The following is a 21855-nucleotide window of genomic DNA, read 5'->3' on the forward strand; positions in this document are numbered from 1 at the left end:
TGCTAATGACCATTTCCTAGCTGTCAGTATGACAGGGGCACAAGGGAGCTTGGGTCTGTGAAACCCATTTCTTTAGTGTTCTTTTAAACAAAATTTTTAAAAAATCTTTATTTATTTTTGAGAAAGAGAGAGAGAGAGAGAGAGAGAGAGAGCCAGTGGAGGAGGGGCATAGAGAGAGAGGGAGACAGAATCCAGCGCGGGCTCCAGGCTCAGAGCTGTCAGCACAGAGCCTGACGTGAGGCTTGAACCCACAAACCACGAGATCATGGCCGGTCACTCAACTGACCGAGCCACCCAGCTGCCCCCCCACCCCCCCCCACTTCCTGTTCTTAAANNNNCTAACCCAGCCCCCGTGCAAAGCAGCACTTTGCATCATTCATTCACCCACCAAGTCCCCGTGGGGAATGCCCCAGGGAGAGGGAGACACCGACAGCACCAGGCACCAGCCACAGCAACTCCTCACAACTGGGGTCGCCAGATACAACGGCGCCCACTTGAAACTAGATTTCAAGTATCAACAAATGACATTTTACTGTAAGCATGTCCCAGTAGGGCATGCGCTCTTTGGGACATATTACACTAAAAAAGGAAAAGAAAAAGAAAAGAAAAGAAAAAAGAAACTCATTGTTTATCTGAAATTCACATTTAACTGGGCGCCCTACATTTTTATTCGCTGGATCTGCCGACATCACTCAACACCCAGCAGCGATGGGATGCGGAGGCGAATGAAAGCTGGGGTGGCCGAACGGGTCGGGGGCAGTGGCTACCGCGGGAGTCGCGGGAAGCGGGAGGCAGGCTCTCGGAACCATAACTCCAGTTCCTATTCCCTGGAGGCCACCGTGCGCCAGGCCCTCTGCTGGCCCAGAAGGGGGGGATCCAGCACCCCAAGTTCATTCCAGCCTTCCTTTCCCCTCCTTTGTGAGGGAAAAGTGATTACACTGCAGATAAGGAGAGCACGGGTGTCACTTCCATGTTCACTTTTAGCGGATCCATGAAGGCATGTCACAACTGCTCACCCGTCTCCCTGTGAGAAACATTTTTTCTTAAACGTTTACTTATCCATTTTGAGAGAGATGAGAGAGGGGGATGGAGCATGCTCGCGGAGGGGCAGAGAGCGAGGGAGGGAGAGAATCCCAAGTGGGCCCCATGTTGTCAGCACAGAGCCCGATGTGGGACGCAAACTCACACCCGTGAGATGGTGACCTGAGCCAAAATCAAGAGTTGGACGCTTAACCAACTGAGCCACGCAGGCGCCCCCAAGAAACATATCTTTTAACTAGATTATATTATTTGGTTCTTTTTGTTGTTCGCATTACAGAGTCTAATTAAAATAAGTTTTCCAAAGTTCTTTTATTTATTTTTTCTCTACTCCTATCACTGTGGTTATTTCATACCTTTGGGATACAGTTAGGCTCATTTGTTACTTTTTATCTTCCATTTCTGATTCCCCCACATCCATTTGGGTTTAATTACTTGCTTATATTTGGGGTAGGGGTGAGGGGTGTGGAGCATTACCATGGTTCTGAGGGCCAGAGCTACACAGCAAGACATACTCAGGGAAGGGTCCCTCCCTCCTCACCTTACTACCCTGGTCATACCCATCCTGTAGGTAACCGGTCCCTTTGGTTTCTGGTTTATCCTCTGAATTGGTAGATTTCGTAAATCTCTCCAGGGCTGATCTTGAGATCCATATTCCGCCTCCACATTCACTCAGAAGTTCCCTAAACACGGCCCCTTGTGCACCCCTGCACCTGTGCCCTGACTGCGCCTTCCTGCCTTCCGTTCCCAGGTCAGGCCTCCCTGGGCCTCTGGTTCTCCAGGACTGCACTGCCTCCAAGGTAGGGACTAGGTCTCTCATCTCTGGGTACCTAGTCCTGGCCACTACTGAGGAGGGGCGAGGCCCGTGGCTTGTTCAGGGAATTGCTTCCCTCAACGTCCACATTCAGCACCACTTTGTCTAGCTTGCTTCCTTCAGCACATCCAGCCCCCCATTAGTGAGCCCCGGGCTGACTCCACCCGCGCCTTCCCTCCTTTCTTCCTCCGTGCCCAACATTGTATTATTTGTGCGAACTCTCCAGCTCAGGGCTTGTTCCAGGGCTTCGAACCTGTGCTTCTATCAGTGCATGTGTTTACATCCTTCTCTGTTGCCCCACCTATAAACAAGGGCCACTTTTTTTTGTTTCTCTCCTTGCCTTCCCAACATACCCTATGGCCATGGGCCCTCTGAAAGAACTGGGGGTCTGGTGCCACCTGGTGGATGCCACAAGAAAGGCCTCATCTGCCTCCCACGTACACCACAGCCTCTCATTTCCACCATGAAACAGACCAGCTTCTGAAGAGGGACTATGGTCATGCTTTTCTTTCTTTTCCTCAGACCACCTTTAGAAGAGAAAAGGCAAGGAAACCTTATATGTATTGTCTTCCATGATCAATCCCATAGAAAAAGTTTCTTCGGTGGAATGACTGACCCTAGAAGTTGGGGGCTTCCTATGGGATCAATTAGCCCGGTTCCCTAGGGATGGTGGATGGTGGATATAGTGGGGTGGGGGCGGGGGTTGAGGAGCTCAGGGTTAACAGTGGGCTCTGAAGACCCGCTAGCTCCTTCTCGCTTGCATTTACTCAGATTATCCCATCTCCTTCTCTCTAAAACCGAAGAACTATAAAACCAGGGACCGTTCAGGAAAATTCACTACCGTTGCTTCGTTTCACAAGTAATTAAAATTGCTTCCTTTTCTAAGACTTTCCATTTGTGAAGTATTTTCTCAACGATCCTTACAATGTTCTGAGACACACAGACTGGCTGTTAGTATCGTGATATAAATGGGGAAACTGAGGCCCCAAGAGGCTCATGGACTTGGCCAATTAACAGAAGAGCCAGGTGTGGGCAGAACCCAGGGGCGGCCTGATTCTGATTCCACTCTTCTCTCTGCCACATGAAATTCAATGGAAATTTTACAGTTTTACATCTCTTTGCTTTTTATTTAAATTTCCAGATTCTGGGTTTCTAAGTGTCGCAGAATAATATTTATATTTTACTTAATTATTTGATCTTTAAAATGTAAGGTGGAAAAAGCACAAATTAGCAAATCTCCTAGCTCTAAAATCCATCAGAAAGCGGATAGTATGGTATCCCGCAAGGGCAGTGGCCACATTTCTGTGTCCCGAGCACATAGCAAGATGTTTGGTACAGTATAGGGTCTCAAGAGATGTTTGTTTATTTATTGAAATGAATATGAAAATGGATATGAAAGAAATATGAAAACTCTGTGTCTAATATCCATTTACATTTTCATGAATATGTATGTTTATGGAGAATATTTGCTATAGGAGAAATAGGAGTTGAAGATCATAAATGAATTCTGAATCTAGAACATCAGAGATGGAAGGATGTGGGACATCATCTAGCCCCCCCCCCCCCGGTTAATAACGGTGTATTCTCTGCAAATACAGCAAGTTTATGCAATCTCCTTGCCTTTTATTAAACAGGGAAATAACAATATTAACCTTATGGGATGGTTGTGGAGTTAAGTGAGATGATCCAGCAGTGCAGTGCACAATAAATGTTAGCTATTATTCGTGTCTCACTCTTTGTTGAGGGAGTGAAGCTGAGTCCCTACCTGCCACCCCACCTTCCTCAATTCCCCTTGCCACCCTCTACCATCTGTTTCCCATGCTCCAATGGCTAGGCTGAGAACTGCGCGTGAAAGAGAACCTTCCAGATGGTGTGGGGGATGAAACACTGCACGAAAGAACACTAAGTCTTTCTCTTCAAGCAGGGTTTGGGAATGTAAATGCTAAAGATTGGGAATGGTAGGGATGTGGGCCTCTTTGAAGGTGGGGAATGGACTCATTGACTCAGTGGTCTCTCATGTCCCTTCCAAAGATGGAAGACATCACCTTGGGTCTCTGTCCAGACCTTGCAGCCTTCCCCTTCCCACTCAGGTCATAGGCCATTCCCCCTTCGCCCAGTAAATGGCATCATGGAGAAGGCAAAGAGAACAACCTCTTCTAGAGAACATCCAGAAGGACTTTTTATCCAAGGGGCAGCCACTTACTTCCAGGGTAGAAACCCCATAGCTTTTTTTTTTTTAATAATGCTGATATTTTTGAGAGCGAAAGCACAGTGGGGGAGGCACAAAGAGAGAGGGAGGGGGAGAATCTCAAGCAGGCTTCATGCTCAGCGACCCTGAGATCATGACCTGAGCTGAAAACAAGAGTCAGACCCTCAACCAACCCAGTCACCCAGGTGCTCTTCCCCTTCCTTCTTACAGTGAATTCAATCAGAGAAAGCAAGCACCTTCCCCACGCTTGTTGGTCAACAGGAGATGGGGACCAGTATGGGAAGCTTAGTCAGTTAAGCATCCAACTCTGGCTCAGGTCACGATCTCACACCTTGTGGGTTCGAGCCCTGCGCCGGGCTCTGTGCTGACAGCTCAGAGCCTGGAGCCTGCTTCGGATTCTGTGTCTCCCTCTCTCTCTGCCCCTCCCCTGATTGTGCTCTATCTCTCAGAAATAAATGAAATGTTAAAAAAAAATTTTTTTTAAGATAGAACTAATCTGATCCCTTCTCTCGGGAATTTGAGCCAGGAAGTTCAAAAAAGATCGAGCAACTAACTGGGGAGACTCGGTGGCTCAGTCGATTAAGCGTCCAACTTCAGCTCAGGTCATGATCTCACAGTTTGTGAGTTTGAGTCCTGCATTGGGCTCTCTGCTGTCAGCACAGAGCCCACTTTGGATCCTTTGTCCCCACCACCTCCTACCCCTCCCCCACTCATGCTCTCATGCGCGCTCTCTCTCTCAAATAAATAAACGTTAAAAAGAGAAGGAGAGAGAGATTAGGCAATTTAGTACTAGGGACAGAAGCTGGATGGTTATGAAACAGAGAAATTGTATGGGGTAGCTGTGATAGGCGCTGAGCAACTGAAGTTAGGAAGCAGTGAAGAAGCAGGTTTATTGTGTTTGGAAAACACAAGAAATAAAGCAGATGCACCAAGATGTACCAAGAGACATGAGGCACGTCAGGATGGAGCCCAAGCCTATCTCTCCCTGAGCTGCCTTACTCCCAGCCCCAGTATTAGGGCCCTACCCTGGAAAAAACCCTCTCTTTCTTTAGAAGCTTAAGAGCATCTACTCCCTAACACCAAAGAGTCTAATTAGATCTCAACACTTGGCCAAGGCAAGGACACAGAGGTCTGGTGTCACATTCTCCAAGAGCAGTCTTTAAAAAAAAGTTTCATTTCAGATATCATTTGCAGGAAGTGTGTTAAAGCCATTGTGAGAAGACTTTAGAGGAAGCAATGCAAAAGAAAGACCTTGAGATGTATACAGAAGGTTGTCAGATGATGCTTGCTCCCTCAGTCATCAACAGCGCAAGCCCATACACACACACACACACACACACACACCCTGCCTCAGCAGCTGTCAATATCTCAACAACTAGATACCTGCAGAAGGTAGAGCCCTTTTTTATGCGCTTAATCTCCCTCATGGTAGAAATGGACCTGGGTGGAGACTGAACCTAGGGACAGGCTGCTCTTCAAGGTCCCTGTTGCCTGGAGCTCCAAGCTGGCCACCCTGGGGGCACCAAAGGTTTCTGCTCCTCCTCCAGCTCTGACATTCCAGAAGCTCTTGCCTCAGCTTCAGGCTGTTGCCCTACCTCCAATTGCAACCTTGAACAACAGAAGCCCTGAATCTATCCTGCAACTTCCAGCTAATTATTCTGGACCTTTAAACGATTTACCCACCTTGCCCTAGATTTGAAGTCTAGAGTACTTACCAAGACCAATCTCATCTTGACTCACAGTGCTATTTACTTCCACCACCACCACAGATCAAGTTAGATTAGCAGAGGGGCTAACAGAAGATGCCAGGAATTTGGTTGCTACCAACGTCAGCTGTTCACATTACGATCCACTAAAAAGACCACCAGTGAGAAAGCACTCATGTAAGCAAAGATCTTTGTTTCTCTTTCCATCCTTCCCACCAAAAGAGTAAGCCCAAGGAAAAGAGCTATGGGAGAGAGAGCAGACCATACATACTTCCGCACTCCAAGTTGTTGGAGATACAAGTCTAGTCTACACTGGCGGTGGCGTGCTGACATGTTAGGGGCAGCCTTGTGTCAAATATGGGATTGAAATTTTAAAACATGCGATGAAACAGAGTCTTAACCAAAATGGTACTGGCTTAGTAACGGATATTGACTCACAAATTACAGATTTGGACTGTGTATCATTAAGGGAGCCCACCAGTAGGCAGGAAATCAGATGTTTAAACACAGTTGGTAGTAACTACCGGAAAAACAAAGTCATTTCGTCTGTCCCTCAAGGCTGGTATTAATCAAACCATCCACACTATAGTCACCACCTGAAGTCCCAACTTCTGGCTCACAGAGGAGTGATCATCAGTGGATATATGGGATCACAAAAGTGAAAGGGGGTGTTCAACGCAGCCTACGCGTGGGATCCGGGTCTAATTTGGTCTCTGTGGGTCAAAATTACACTGTAAAGCTCGGCATGTTAAAACGAGAAAAATAGTGTTGTGTACTGTGGCAGCAAGGGAAGCTGGTATCTCTGAAAAAAATCTTTTATCGTAAAGCATGATTTAAGTACTCAGTTAAACAGGAGTTGAAAATATGATTCCATTATATTTTTCTTTTTTGCTGTTCTTTGTTGGGAGGTTTTTTTTTTTTTTTTTTGAGAGAGAGAGAGAGCACTCATTCAACTGGGGGAGAGGCAGAGAGAAAGGGAGAGAAAATCTTAAGCAGGTTTCACGCCCTTCAGAGAGCTGAACTGGGGGCTCAAACTCATGACTGTGACATCATGAGCTGAGCCGAAATCAAGAGTCAGATGCTTAACTGACTGAGCCACCCAGGTGCCCCTTCCATGAAATTTTTTTGGGTCTGCCTCTCAAATAGTCTGCTGTGCTGTAGCCCACCCCCAGGAGAGTGGTCTAACCTGTGCCCAAAGCACCTAGATTTTAGTCTCCAGTACTATTCTCCAGCAAGAACCAAGGAGCCTTGGGAAGTTTGATTCTATATCCTGGAGCAAGGACCATTCAGATGGGTATGGGAAATCATTTTGTTGCCAGAAAGAAAGTATGCGTCCAAAGTGATCCAAGGCAATTTAAAGGATAAAGGAGGTCCCACTGAGCAAATTGGGGCAATTATGGCATTGGAACGAAAGCAGTGGTTCTCTGTACAACCCTACGAGGCATACTGAGAAAGGGAAATGAAAAAAAGGCAGGTATGACTTTCTAATGATGTTTACAGTACATTGACAAAGCCAAAGTATGTATATACTATATTCAAGTTTTGAATATAACACAAAAGATTGATCGTAATCATGGCAGGGGATGAAACATCTCATCAGTCCCACTCTGGCAATGAAAACCTGTGGAAGATTTACTATTAAAAAAAAAAAAAACCCACAGAGGTTTGGAAAGTCCAATTATCCCCACAGAGACTCAACCTAATAAACGCACGCATGATGTATCATCAATCATTCGGGACTCTGTCCTGGGCAACAACACACCACTAAGAGTTCGACCCAGAGCTCTGCAGTGAGACGTGCCTTCAGAGGCTGGTTCTGTGTCCCTGGGTTGGGAGACGACATTCGTGATGTCAGGATGAAAGGAATCTACTTGACTTGATACCTTGGTGCCGGTTAGGTTATCTATAATAAGGAGTTTCATGCCACTGTTTCACATGTACTTCAATTTAAGATGTTTAAAACAGGTAAGAATCTGTTACATTTATGTGACTATTTTATAAGATTTACAAGAGTTGCTTAAGGGTTTAGAAAGATTTTGCCTATTGGATTTGAAAGGCTACAATTTGAGGAGAGTGTACTTAAAAGAATCAGCTAAATTAAATTTGAAAGTATGGTTGGAAATGTCTAAGGGAATTTGATCAATTAAGTACAGGAGTGATGTGGTATAATTAAGGAAGATTTAATTTGTAAAGCCCATACTTAATTGAAAGTTAATCACAGAACAAGTAGAAAAAAATTCTTATTTTATAAAAAGAAATGCTGGATTTATTAATAAGATTATATTTGTAAATCGAGGTTCTAGGCTTAGAAGACATGAGATTTTTGAGCTTGCTATTTTAATCAACTAAATAATAGTCAAAACACAAGGAACTTTTCAATATTCCTATCATGTCCAAAAGCCCCCTCAGAAATTTTGTCTTTATGAAGAAACAGAAAAGCTGAGTGGACCAATAACATTAAGGAGATTGAAGCAGTGATTTAAAATCTCCTCGCAAAAGGGGCGCCTGGGTGGCTCAGTAGGTTAAGCGTCTGACTCTTAGTAGCACTTACCAAGACCAAGCTCATCTCGACTCACAGTACTGGTTACCTCCACCACCACCACAAATCAAGCTAGATTTAGATTTCATATTGTTACAATGTCAGTACTCCCCAAAGCAATCTACAGATGCAATGCAATCCCTATCAAAATCCCAAGGACATTTTTTACAGAAACAGGAAAACCCATCCTAAAATGTATATGGAATCTCAAGGGATCCTGAATAGCCAAAACAATGTTGCCAAAGAAAAACAAAGTTGAAGGAAAAAGTATGGTACTAACATAATGATAGACCAATAGAACAGAATAGAGAATCCAGAAATAACCCCTCAAATACATAGCCAAATGATTTTTGATAAGGATGCCAAGACCATTCAATGAGGACAGAACAGTCTTTTCAACAAATGGTGCTGGGGAAACTGAATATCCACATGCAAAAGAATGAAATTGGACCCTTACCTGACACTGTATGCAAAAAACTAATTCAAACCAGATCAAAGACCTAAAACATAAGGTCTAAAACTATAAAAACTCTTAGAAGAAAACATAATTGTCTTATGGTAATAGGGCTTCATGGTGCTGGATTTGGCAATGATTTTTTAGAAATGACACCAGAGGCATGGCCAGCAAGAGAACATAGACAAACTGGACTTAGTGAAACTTCAAACTTTGTGAAAAAACAAACAAACAAAAAAACATCAAATGACAATGTCTGCAGGCTAAAAAGGGAACAAACAGAATGAGAGAAAATATTTGCAAATCATGTATCTGATAAGGGATCCATATCCAGAGCCTACTGAGAACTCCTAAAACTCAACAACAACAAAAAAACAACCCAATTTAAAAATGGGCAAAGCACTTGAATAGACATTTCTCCAAAGGAGATATATGAATGACCAATAAGCACAGGAAAGGATGCTCAATATCACCAATTATTAGGAAAGTGCAGATACTATCTCACACCAATTAGGATGGCCTCTATCAAAAAATCCCAGAAAGAAGCAACTGTTGGAGAGGATGTAGAGAAATTGGAACACTTGTGCACTACTGATAAATGTAAATGGCATAGCCTTTTTTGGAAACAATATGGTGGTTCCTCAAAAAAAAAAAAAAAAAGAATTGACATTTCATCTAGCAATTCACTTCTGGGTCTATATAAAAGATTTGAAAGCAGGGTCTTGGAGTAGCATATTTATATTCATGTTTATAACCGCACTGTTCACAATAGCCAAAAGGTGGAAGCAACTCAATGTGTATCAGCTGATGGATGGATAAACACAATGTGGTGCACACATACAATGGAATCTTTTTTAGCCTTAAAAGAAAGGAAATCCTGTCACATGCTTTAACATGGACAAAACTTGAGGACATTGTGCTATGTTCAATTACCCAATCACAAAGAGACAAAGACTGTATGTTTTCACTTATATGAGATACTTAGTAAAACCTATAGAGACAGAAAGTACAACAGTGGTTGTCAGGAGCTAGGGGGTAGGGGAGATGGGAAGTTATTAGGCATTGAGCTTCAGTTTTACAAGATGAATTACAGAGATGCACAGTGGTGATGGATGTACAACATTATGGATCAATGTATAAAGATCACTGAACTGTACAACTGAAACATAGATGATAAGTATGTGTGTTTTACCACCATGGAAAAAAACCAACCACCAGATGCCCTGTAATTAATCATTCCCTGGGTGCTTATTCCTCTATATTTCTTTCCTCTCTATACCCTAATCTAGTCGCAATCACACACCCCCTGCAGGCCTCCCAAACTTCACTGCAACCTTTAGGGTGCTTGGTCCCCCATCAGCAAATTCCACATAACTTCACCTCCTTCTCTGAACATTTGCTTCACTTACTTGCCTTCGCCGAAGCTTGGCTCTCTTCTGTGATGATACCATGGCTTCCCCATGCTTTTCGATGGAAATCAGGATAGAATGGGTGTCTTCTTTGCCTCCATGGCCATTTCCTTCACAAACCCCAGCTCCCGTGAAATGCATGCCATCAGACCATTCCAATACTCTACCAGCCTCGCTGCCATGATCCACCCACCCCCTAGTCACTCTCTCTCCTTCTTGAATTCTTTTAGCACCTGGACCCTTGCATTCTTTAACACTCTGCTTTCCACCGTTCTTGCCAACTTCAACATTGGCAGAGACAATCCACCCAATGCCTCGGCTTCTTGTAACTGAGCCTCCTGTTTTGACTGTACCTGAGATGTAATTTATAGAGGTGACCAAGGGACACCACAGAAAGGTCAATGCCATTGGAAGACGTATTTATTATTTACAGTTCCTGAGAAGAGGGAGCACATCGTGCCATGTGAGACGCCATGGGAAGTAGCGGGCTCAGTCAAGAAGCAGAAGGAGCAAGTAGAAGCATGGCCTAGAGCCTAGACTGTGGTTTCCATGGGAAGGGGTGGCGAGGCAGGGCAGGGAAGTTCAAAGTTCAGGATTGGATAGTTTGAATGGTTTTGGCAGCCTCCGGGCCTGCAGGGATGGTGTCTAGTTGTCCCCAGTATCTGACCCAAGGATCATTCATTTAGGGCAGGGGAAATACTGGTGTGGTGTGTCAGAACTGAAGGAAATGGTGGGGGGTAAGGGCTCTGGATTGTTTCGTTTTCCGTGTGAAAGGTATGTTTATGGTGGAAGTAGAGGGAGTCATTTGTTCTCTCTAGGAATTCGCTAGTCCTGGGAGGGGCAGACTTTCCAGGATTAGCAAGACCCCTAAATTGTCAAAATATCATTAATATGGAAAATTAAAAAAACAAAAACACGAGTCATACACCTCCTCAGTTCTCAGCAATCTCTTTCACCTCACCATAGCCATTGACTCCTACAATCATACTCTTGACCATCTTGCCATCACCAATATTGACACCACCTCTGAAGTGTCCATTTCCAGCCTCCCCCATTCTAATCACCACCTCCTTATACTTCTATGCACCTTACTGTGGTGACCCCATGCCAACAATCCTTATGTTCCACCAGGACAATGATCTTCCCACTCCTTCCTTCTGCAAGGGCTTAGAAACAGTGCTGAGTGCACATGGCATCCACCATTCCGTGGGAAGCACACAAATCATCCCCACGGGCCCTCATTGTCCTCTTCTCTAGTCTACAGTTCATGGTCCATCACTATATGACCGCCTCTTTGCAAATGAATGGCGTCACCTCCCTTGTTCATTTCTCCCGACTCTACACTTGACTGGCAAACTCTACCTCTGGCTCAACCCCTCAAGTATCCGTCCACCCGTCCCTGCACCTGAGCATCTGAACATTGTTGGAGACAATCACACAACTGTACGAACTGGTCTCACACTGTTTTTGACCCAGATCTCAGATGGGCACTCAATGTGGTCCAACAATCATTACAGTTTCCTGGTGGGTTCTTTCCTCCTCTTCAGTGGAAATTTCACATCTTTTCTGCTTTCTTCATACTTTTCTCACCCTGTCCCCACTACACTCTCAGCTGAGAGTGTACCTCAGTGTACTTCCACGTGTCACCAAGGAAACAAGCAATCAGGTAAGAACAGCCTCATCTTCCCACTGTGAAATCACTAGCCTGGGCCCACGGACCACAGCTTCCTTTCCCCCCACTGCCTCCAGCTATATTGATATATAATTGACATATAACATCATGTAAGTTTGGGGCCCCTGGGTGGCTCAGTTGGTTAAGCATCTGACTTCAGCCAAGGTCATGATCTCACTGTTTGTGGGTTCGAGCCCCCTATCAGGCTCCACACTATCGGTGCAGAGGGATTCTCTCTGTGTCTCTCTCTCTCCTCTCTCTCTCCATTTCTCTCTGCCCCTCCTCCACTCGCTCTTTCTCTCTCTCAAAAATATATAAATAAGATTTTTTTTAATTATGTAAGTTTAAGGTTACAACGTGTTGATTTGATGGCAGCTTTATCTTGTTACAGTAAACAATTGCTCCTGATCCTCCTCCCTCTCCCACTCACACCTTGGACCCCATCCCCTCTCACCTACCCAAGAAATTCTTTCCTTGGGATCCCCTCTCTCTGCCATCATCAATTTGTCTCTCTCAATGAGATACTCTCAATACAATATTCCTCAGGTCATTATCATATAAATATGGCAAACAACACAAAGCCTCTCTTAGACCCCATCCTTCACAGCTAAGAGGGTTGTCTGTATTCCTAGGAGTAGAATTGCCAGATCATATAAGAATTCTATGTTTAGCTGTATGAGGAGCTGAGAAAGTGTGCTCTGGAGTGGCTGACCCATTTTACATTCCCACCAGTAACAGATGAGAGCTTCAGTCTCTCCGCACTCTCTCACTTATTTTCTGTTGGTTTGTTTTGTTTCCATGGCCGTCCCAGTGGGTGAAGTAGCATCTCATTATGGATCTGACTTGTGTTTTCCTAATGATGAAGGATGCTGACCATCTTTTTATGTGCTTATTGGCCATTTGTGCATCTTCTTTGGAGAAGTGTCTATTCAAGTCATCTGCCTACTTTTTCTTCTTTTAAAATTTTTAATGTTTATTTATTTTTGAGAGAGACAGAGTGTGAGCAGGGAGGGACAGAGAGAGAGAGAGAGGGAAACCCAGAATCTGAAGCAGGCTCCAGGCTCTGAGCTGTCAGCACAGAGCCTGACGTGGGGCTCGAACCCATGAACCTCGAGTTCATGAGCTGAGCTGAAGTCGGACGCTTAACCAACTGAGCCACCCAAGTGCCCCAGTTCGCCCACTTTTAAATTAGGTTGTTTGTCGTTTGGTTGTTGAGTTGTTACAATTTCTTGTATATTCTGGAAACTAGGTCCTTATTATATCAATGCTTTACAAATGTTTTCTCCCATTCTGTGGATGTTTTTTCACTTTTTTGATAATGTTCTTTGATGCCCAAAAGTTTTTAATTTAATGAAGCCCAATTGGTCAGCATACTTTTAAATACACATTAACAAAAACATATTTCATTATGGAAATTTCCAAATATACGTAGAGTAGAGCACAGGATAATGAATGCCCTCTGCAACTTCAACAACGTCACGAAGCTTCAACAACTACCAACATTTTGTTGATGTTTCATCTATAATGGTTTTTGTTTTGATGGTGGTAGTTTTGTTTTGGCTGTAATTTTTTTTAATGTTTTATTTATTTCTGAGAGAGAGAGAGAGAGAGAGAGTGAGCAGGGGATGGTCAGAGAGTGAGGGAGACACAATCTGAAACAGCCTCCAGGCCTTGAGCTAGCTGTCAGCACAGAGTCTGACGCGGGGCTCAAACCCACGAACCGTGAGGTCATGACCTGAGCCAAAGTCGGACGCTTAACCAACTGAGCCACCCAGGCACCCCGGGCTGTAATATTTTAAATAGCAGACATCATGTTGTTGCACCCGTAAATACTTCAGTAGGCATCGCTGATAAGGACGTTTTAGTTTACATAAATATCTTCCTTCATCTCACCTAGCAAAATACACAACTCATTAACATCACTTAACATTCAGTCCATAATCGGATCTCCCCAGTTGTCTCCAAGGTGTCTTTTTTGTACACTCAGTAATCTGTTGATTCAGGATCCCAACAAAAGCCGCATCTTGCATTAATCTGCCATGTCTTCCACATCTCTTATTTTGTGACTGTCTCCTTTCTGTTGTTTTTGATGCCATTGATTTGTTAGAAAGACCACATCCTTTGCCCTATAGACGATCCCACTTTCTGAGTCTAGCTGAGGTCACATATCGAAGCATGTTATAGCACCGTTCACATACAAACAAATGAGCAGTCAGAGTTGGTGTGTCAGAACCAGAACAGATCTCAATAATAATAGCTAATAGCTACTTGGTACAAACTGTGCTGGACATCGTACATACATGAACTCATGGAATCCTCACAATAACCCTAGGAGGTAGATGATACTCTCATCCCGTGTTATTAATGAGAACACTAGGGCCAGAAAGGTGAATGTGCCCAAAATCACACAGCTAGTAAGGGGTAGAGCCAGGATGCACCCCCAGCAGTCTAACGCCATCATCTGTGCCCTGCACCGTTGCTAGATTTACATCCGGTCACAGAACCCTTTATGACGGACTTTCCAGGTCAAGATCGAAGGGAGACCCCAAGTCCTGTTCAAGGGCATGTGATTTGAAGTGGCCCCCTCTTTTGCTATGCAGATGAGAGTGTCTAGGAAACTTCTAGGATTAGGAGGTAACGTGGTCCTTTGAGGCAGATGTTAGCCTCACTTTAGAGATGAGGAAACTGAGGTCCATGGCGGGTGACATCCTTTATGAAAGAGCCCCCTGCCTCCTAAGAAAGGTCTCTTTCAGTCTCCCTAAGCACTGCTTCTGGGCTGAGGGACCAACCCAGGTCTGGGGGCAGCCGCACCAGATCTAGGTTCTTCTCTGGCGTCAGTGGGGTTATCTCTGCCAGCTCCAGAAGGGGCTGCTGGGCAAGCCTGAGACAGATGCTACACACAGAGGGTTGGCTAGGAATCCGGTATGGTCCTGACTGATGACTGCAGCTGGCCCTTGCATGGTCAAGAGCCCTGCAGAGAGGGCTGAGCTGATGGTTTGTCTGGAGACACAGTGGCCCACTGCCTGCTAACCATCCAAAACCCCATCCCAGTGCCCACAGGCTTCTGGGTCTCCTTACGTCTTTATCTTCCGTGATGGCCACCTTTCCACCCAGGACCTAAGCCCTCCTCCCTCTTTGGAGATGGTAGGGGAGGGCTTAGATGGAAGAGGAAGTCGGACACAGAGGCCAGACCCACTTGGGAGAATGGGCAAGGCCGACTAGGTTGAATTTGTATGAAGACAGGAGATGTAATGGGCAATGTACAGGGACAGGAGTCCTGTGCCATTCCGGTGCATGCTGGGTGTATACGAGCTGCTCAAGCTAAATGCCTCTGTTTCTCCATCTGTAAGATGGGAATAAGGTATTTCATGTGTCCACAGGCTTTTTCCATAAGGGCCAGATAGCTAAAATTTTAGGCTTTCTGGGTCAGACTGTCTCTGTCCTGGTTAGTCAACTGTGCCCTTCTGGGAGAAAGCAGCCATATGCAACATGTCAAGAAACAGGCATGGCTGTCCTCCAATAAAACTTTATTTACAAAAACAGGTGGCGAACTGGACTTGGTCCACCCGCAAGGTGATCCCTGACTTACTTGCAGCGCTGCTGGGAAGATGAGGTGACAGGTGCGACGCTGCTCTATGAGCTGTGCAGCATGGATCACTTGAGAGGAATGGGCCAGGGGGCAGCTGCTATGGAAACAAAATAAAGCCCAGAGCAGACCACTTGCGGCGAACGCTTCTAGACAGGAAAGGCCACGGTCCTGGGAGTCAGGTGACCCTGACCCACGTGGGACCCCGTTTCCTAGAGGGCTAAGCGAGCCCTCTGTTTAGAGAAGGCTGTTCAGAGAAGGAAGCTCCTGCCCGCGCAGCACTGCAGAAGGCCAAGGCCTCGCAGGTCTCAGCCCCGCCCCAAAGCGCTCAGTCGGGGAGGAGCCTCCAGCTCCAGCCCCTGCCTCCCGCGGGCTAGGCCCCGCCCCAGGCCCCGCCCCGGACGTCCCGCCTCCTGCTCCGCCCCCAGAGCCCGCTCTGAGCCAGGCCCGCCCCTTGTAGTCCCCGCCCCCAGAACCCAGGCCGGCGCGCCGGGAGCTCGGCCCGCCCCGCGCACGTGTCGCGACGTACTTAGCGGCGGTGGAGAAGGTGAGCGCCCAGAGGGGAGGGCAGGTTCGGGGAGCCGGGAATGGACCCCCCCCTCCCCGGGGTCCATTCCTGCAGCGCCTTCGTGCCGACGTGCGCAGCCTAGGGACCCGGGATGCACAGCCGGCGGGGAGCCCTCTGCGGGGATCCCGCGGCCCCTCCTCGCCCAGCCTGGAGCGTGGCCTTGGCCCTGGTGGGCCTGGGGGCGTTGGGACCTTGGCCAGGACCCTTGCTTTCCTAGCCTTGGTGTCTCCATTGGGAAAATAGGCCCTAGTGATGTGCCCCCTTGGGAGATTTTTGTTAAAGTAGGCCAAGCGGTACCCCACGTTCTTGTTTGTAGCCACTTACGTGCTATTTAAACACGTCTCAGAGGCAGGAAGAGAGTAAGCTTCAAGCAAAGCAAAATAATTGTGAATTCTGGCTGAAATATTTACGAATGAAATAAGAGGGCGCCCAGGATGTGTTTCAAAATAAACCCGTTGGAAGAGGACTGTGGGTGGGAGAAGAGAGGAAACAAGATTGGCCATGAGTTGGTTGAAATTGGCTAAGTGCTCGTTTGTCTACTTTTTTATATGTTTGTAATTTAGCGTTAAATTTTGTTCTGAAATGAAAAGTTTGCTGTGGACCCCTGCTAGCCTGTGTTCACATGCTGTGTCCGTGTTAGTCACCGCTAGGGCTGACAGGGCAAGTGCTGGGTGGCAGAAATTTATTTTGTCAGGATCTGGAGGCTGAAAGTCCAAGATTAAGGTGTGAGTGTGACGTTTCTTTCGAGACTGCTCTCATTGGCTTGTAAATAGTCACCTTCCGGTTTGTGTTCTCTTATGGTTTTCCTCCCATGGCTGTGTCCTAAGGTGTTCTCTTTAAGGATCACAGCCGTATTAGATGAGGACCTACCCTCACGACCTCACTTAATCCTCTCTTTAAAGACCCCCAGCTCTAAATACTGTTACATTCTGAGAGACTGGGGGTTAGGACCTCAGCATGTGAATTTGGAGGGAGCACACCTTAGCCTAAAATACCGCCACTTTGCCAGTCTGGGGTTTTGACCCATTTACTTAACCTATCGTGCCTCAGTTTCCAATGCTTTAAAATAGGGGCAGTAGGAGCGCCTGGGTGGCTGAGTCCATTAAACATCCGACTCTTGATCTCAGCTCGGGTCACGGGCTCAGGGTCATGCGTTCAGGCTCCATGTTGGGTTCTGAACTGGGCGTGGAGCCCTACTTCATAAATAAATAATAGGGGCAATAGTGGTAATTAGGTCATGGAGTTGTGAGGATTCGATTGTTGGATAATATGTATAAAGCTCCAAGAGTTGTGTCTAGCATATAGGAAGTACTCAGTAGGTTGAACACAGGTTTCACCTATAAATTAGTGATCGTGGGGCTTCACCGTGGGGTGAATAGTGGAATGAGGCATTTGGGGACCGGGTGCTGTGTCTAGCCACGGGAATAAGAGTAATAATCACGCATTATCACAAGGGGTGTCTGCTGCCGTCCCAGACCAATTATTTTCTGTGGGTTCATTCATATACTCATCGCAGCCACCCTAGTGATGCCGTTGTCCCATGCCTGTCGGGCAGGTGGCTAGGTGACAAAGAGAGACAGAGTTTGGGTTGGAGCTCTGGCTCTGGCGCTCACGCCCATAACCACCTTGTGGTATTGCCTCCGTTAAAAAGACGTGGCTGTGGGACATGGTCAGTCTGCGGGCAGACCCAGGGAACTGTCGGCTGACTTCTCTTTTCCTTGGCTCAGGTTTACAGTGCTCATGGCAGGTCCCCTGTGGCGGGCTGCAGCGTTCCTGCAGAGACACAGGACAGGACTGTTGGTGGGTTCCTGTGCAGGCCTTTTTGGGGCCCAGATCTCATACCACCTCTTCCCAGATCCTGTGATCCAGTGGCTCTACCAATACTGGCCCCAGGGCCTGCCAGCCCCACTCTCGCCAGAGCTGCAGAGACTCTTCCAGGAGGTGCTGCAGGACACCGGTGTCCCCGCGGGCCATAACTATGAGGCTTTCACCACCTTCACCTTCCAGCCTGTGAGCGCTGGCTTCCCGAGGCTCCCCGCCGGGGCTGTCGTGGGCATCCCGGCCAGCTTCCTGGGTGGCTCATTGACCAGCCCCGATCACCCAGTGGTTGTACACGGGCAGAGAGTGAGCTGGCAGAGCCCGGCAGGTGCCCGGCTGAGAGACGCCCTGACCCTGTCCCACGACGCCCAGAAGTTCGCCTTGGCCAAGGAGGTGGTATATCTGGAGAGCAGCGCGGCCGCCCTACAGGCTCTGATGGCCCCCGCATGCCTGGCGGGAACCTGGGCACTGGGCGTGGGTGCCAAGCACGCCCTGGGGCTCTATGGAGGCCCCATGAACATACGGGCTGCCTTCAACTTGGTGGCGGCAGTGGTGGGCTTTGTGGCCTATGCCCTCTCCACAGACTCTCTCACGCACGCCCTGGAAGCCTGGCTGGACCGCCGCACGGCCTCCCTGTCCGCGGCCTATGCCCGGGGCGGGGTGGAGTTCTACGAGAAGGTTTTATCCGGCAACGTGGCCCTGCGCAGCCTCTTGGGCACACGTGGAGAGAAGCTGTATACGCCCAGTGGGAACATCGTTCCCAGGCACTGGTTCCGCATCAAACATTTACCCTACACAACTCGCCGGGACTCAGTGCTGCAGACATGGAGGGCCACGCTCAACTCGGGCCGCTCCTGAGGGACAAGGACAGAGGCGGCGGCTGCAGGCACCACCCTGCCATTGACTCTGGGGGCTCTCTTGGTGTCCCTGGACCCACAGCCCATAAGTCAGACTTGGGAATTAAACAGCCTAGATTTTATCCCAGTCCACTGCTCGTGATCCCAGTGAGCTTGGGCAAGTCCCTTTGAATCTGAGCCTTGGTTTTCCTCAGCTGTAAAATGGGGATGATGGAAATCACCGGGCAGGATTGGGGGGCAGAGTGAGCTCTGAACGCAAGGGCCTGGCCAAGAGGACATCCCATGAAGAAATGGGGTGTCCCTCCATGGTGTTTGAATGCCAGCCGGCTGAGGGAGTCAGGCCACATCTCCCTACTGGAGGTATTTGCAGGACATGAAGAACCACCCTGTGGTTTACCTGGTTAGTCCCATTTTCCTTCTACTGCAGTAGACGTCAAAAGCTTTAAGTTGGTTTTTTTTTTTTTTTACATTTTTATTTATTTCTGAGAGGCTGAGAGAAACAAAGGACGAGCTGGGAAGGGGCAGAGAGAGAGGGAGACACAATCTGAAGCAGGCTCCAAGCTCTGAGCTGTCAGCACAGAGCCCGATGCAGGGCTCGAACCCACGAACCGTGAGATCGTGACCTGAGCTGAAGTCAGACGCTCAACCGACTGAGCCACAGGTGCCCCAGACATCAAAAGCTTAAGAGGCCCAGGTGAGAAGTCAGTGTGGCTCTGAGAGGCTGGGGAATGGGAGCTTGAGGGAGAGCTTCAAGGGTGATGTGTCCAGTGAAGATGGCGTGCTCACACAGAGCCCCTGGGCCTGAAGGGGAAGGTGTTGCCGGAAGCTGGCGAGACCTGTGGCCAAAGGAAAAGGAAGGAACAAGCCATCGCAAAGCTGAGGCCCTGCAGAGAGGGAGCCTGCGGATGCATGGTCAGCGCCTGGGAAGGAGAGGGCCGCAGTGGGGAGGGCCAGGGGGAGCTGGTTTTCAGGGGGGCAAGGAGGAAGCAGGGTGGGGGTGAGCCTGGTGTCACACTCAGGGCCCAGGAGGGTGCCTCAGCCTTGCTCTGTTTGTTTCCCTTGGGCCTTGTACTTTTTTTTCTTAATGTTTTATTTATTTCTGAGAAAGAGAGACAGCATGAGCAGGGGAGAGACAGAGAGAGAGGGAGATACAGAACCTGAAACAGGCTCCAGGCTCTGAGCTAGCTGTCAGCACAGAGCCCGACATGGGGCTCAAACCCCTGAACCGTGAGATCATGACCTGAGCCAAAGTCGGACGCTTATCAGACTGAGCCACCAAGGCGCCGCTTCCCTTGGGCCTTGTAGTGATGGGTAGAGCAGACCCCACTTTTGGTCCTTGAACAGGAGACCCCTTCCCAGGGAAGGCAGGGACAGTTTTATGGCCAGCGCGCCAGTTGATTCTTTATTTATTTATTTATTGTCGATTATGTTTTCCCTGGAACAGTGGAAGAATTCGGGTCCGTTGTCAAAGTAGTTCAGGGCAGAGAGATCAGGCCACGCCTGGGGAAGTGTGCAAAGCAGGACCCAGAAGCCCACTCAGTGGTGGCCGGGTACTGAATGGAGAGTGGGCAGGGGTGGGGTGGCATGTCTTCCCTGCTGCATCCTTCACGGTGGCTGGAGATCGGTGCTCTGGCTCCACTGGGCCAGCCTGGGGGTCCCCACGTCCGGCCTGGGCACACCCCCTATCTCTCAGGTCTCCAGGAGGGTGCTGGGCACACACTTGATGCAAGCGTAGGTGGATGAGTCCGTGAGTGGGTGAACACGCATCCACTCTGGGAAATATTTCTTCAAGGGGCCCCTCAGGGTGTCCCCCAGCTGCTGCCCCGTGTATGACTGTGATCTGGGCTGGAGACACGCGGTTTGGGGTCTGGATTTGGTGAGCTCCCCACCCCAGCTACTTTCAGTACTCTAGGAGCAGAAAGATGGCCACACCAGGCACTCCTGCTGACCTGCCGGACAGGTACGGAAAGGGAGCCCCTGTGGGAAGGGACGCGATCCCCTTGGATGGCTGCTGCTTTGGCTGCCTCTACTCCACGTCACAAACTTTGTGCTCCTGAGCTGCTCCGGGTCCCCACACCTCCAAACCTGGGCCCAGAGCCTTCACCCTGTGCACCGCCCCTCCCCTGCCTGCCTGCTGCATTCTGTACATGGCCAGGCAGCCCTCAGCCCCGTCCTCGCCCTCCCCAGATAGTTCCTCCCTCAGGCTTCCGGGCCATCGCGCCCNTCTGCTTAAAGCCGTTTGCAGGCCTCCCTGTGCTTTCTGCTGGAGCTGCATCTCTGAGCCGGGGCCTGATGGCCTCTCTGACCATCTTGTGTCCCCTTCCCCTGGTCTGTGGATCCTGACCTCAGCAGCACTTTGGCTCCTTCACCGCTTTGCTCTTCCTTCCCCACACAGCGCCTTGATCTGGGGTGCTCTCTCCCATTCTGCCCTTGTCTCTGGTATTTAGTGCTCCTCCTGTGGGAGTGCGCGGTGACCTGACCATGGGACCCTTCCCCATTCACGCCTGTCATGCACCTCGTACCCTTCCCCAGTCCTTAGCGCAAACTGTGACTGTGCAAGTTGCCATGACGTTAATGGCTTACCATCTCCTCTGCTGAAGCGTGCCGTCTATGAGGGCAGTATTTGTGTCCTGTATAGGGCTCCGCACTGAGTCTTTCCATAACATTTCTGCATAAATGAACAGGGCTTTTAAGCTACAGCAGGCAGGCCCGGCTCCCTGGAGTCGGAACAACAACATCCTGGCTGCACACACGGGTGAGGCCATATGAATCACAGGCGACCCTGTCCTGCCTTCCCTCTTGGGGCTTTCCAGGGGCAGGATCTTCTGTGATGGCCGTTCTGTGGGGAGACCAGGACCCTCTGGTCACTTCTGATACAGCACAGGTGACTGATCAGGTCACCAGGGCCTTCAAGAGGCTTTAGGAAATAGGTCACCCCCCCCACCCCAATGTTGTCATCTATTGTGCCCTCGCACACAGGTTTGGGTGTTGATCCTGGAAAGATTAAAAAACATGCTCCAGAGCTCAGTGATGGGCCAGGTGGCAGGAAGTTACCTGAAAGTGCGGCCCTTCATCTTAGATGCCTGTGGCCTGCCTCAGTCATCAACACTCTGCCCCGGGTCCCAGGAGCGCATTGTCCTGTTGAGTTGTGCCCTCCCCCCCCGCCCCCCCCAACCATCATGGTT

The 21855-nt window shown here is 48.4% G+C and overlaps 1 protein-coding gene across 1 annotated transcript; it reads left to right on the top strand.

Annotated features, from left to right (window-relative positions):
• Positions 1-15898: 15898 nt before the first annotated feature.
• Positions 15899-19096, top strand: TMEM177 (transmembrane protein 177). The gene is made up of 2 exons (XM_077779629.1): positions 15899-15974; positions 17723-19096. The coding sequence occupies exon 2, from the start codon at positions 17736-17738 to the stop codon at positions 18669-18671; it is 936 nt and encodes a 311-aa protein (XP_077635755.1). The 5' UTR covers positions 15899-15974; positions 17723-17735; the 3' UTR covers positions 18672-19096.
• Positions 19097-21855: the final 2759 nt, after the last annotated feature.

Source organism: Crocuta crocuta, unplaced genomic scaffold, assembly GCF_008692635.1.
Source record: "Crocuta crocuta isolate KB4526 unplaced genomic scaffold, BGI_CrCroc_1.0 scaffold18, whole genome shotgun sequence".
NCBI classification, from domain to species: domain Eukaryota; kingdom Metazoa; phylum Chordata; class Mammalia; order Carnivora; family Hyaenidae; genus Crocuta; species Crocuta crocuta.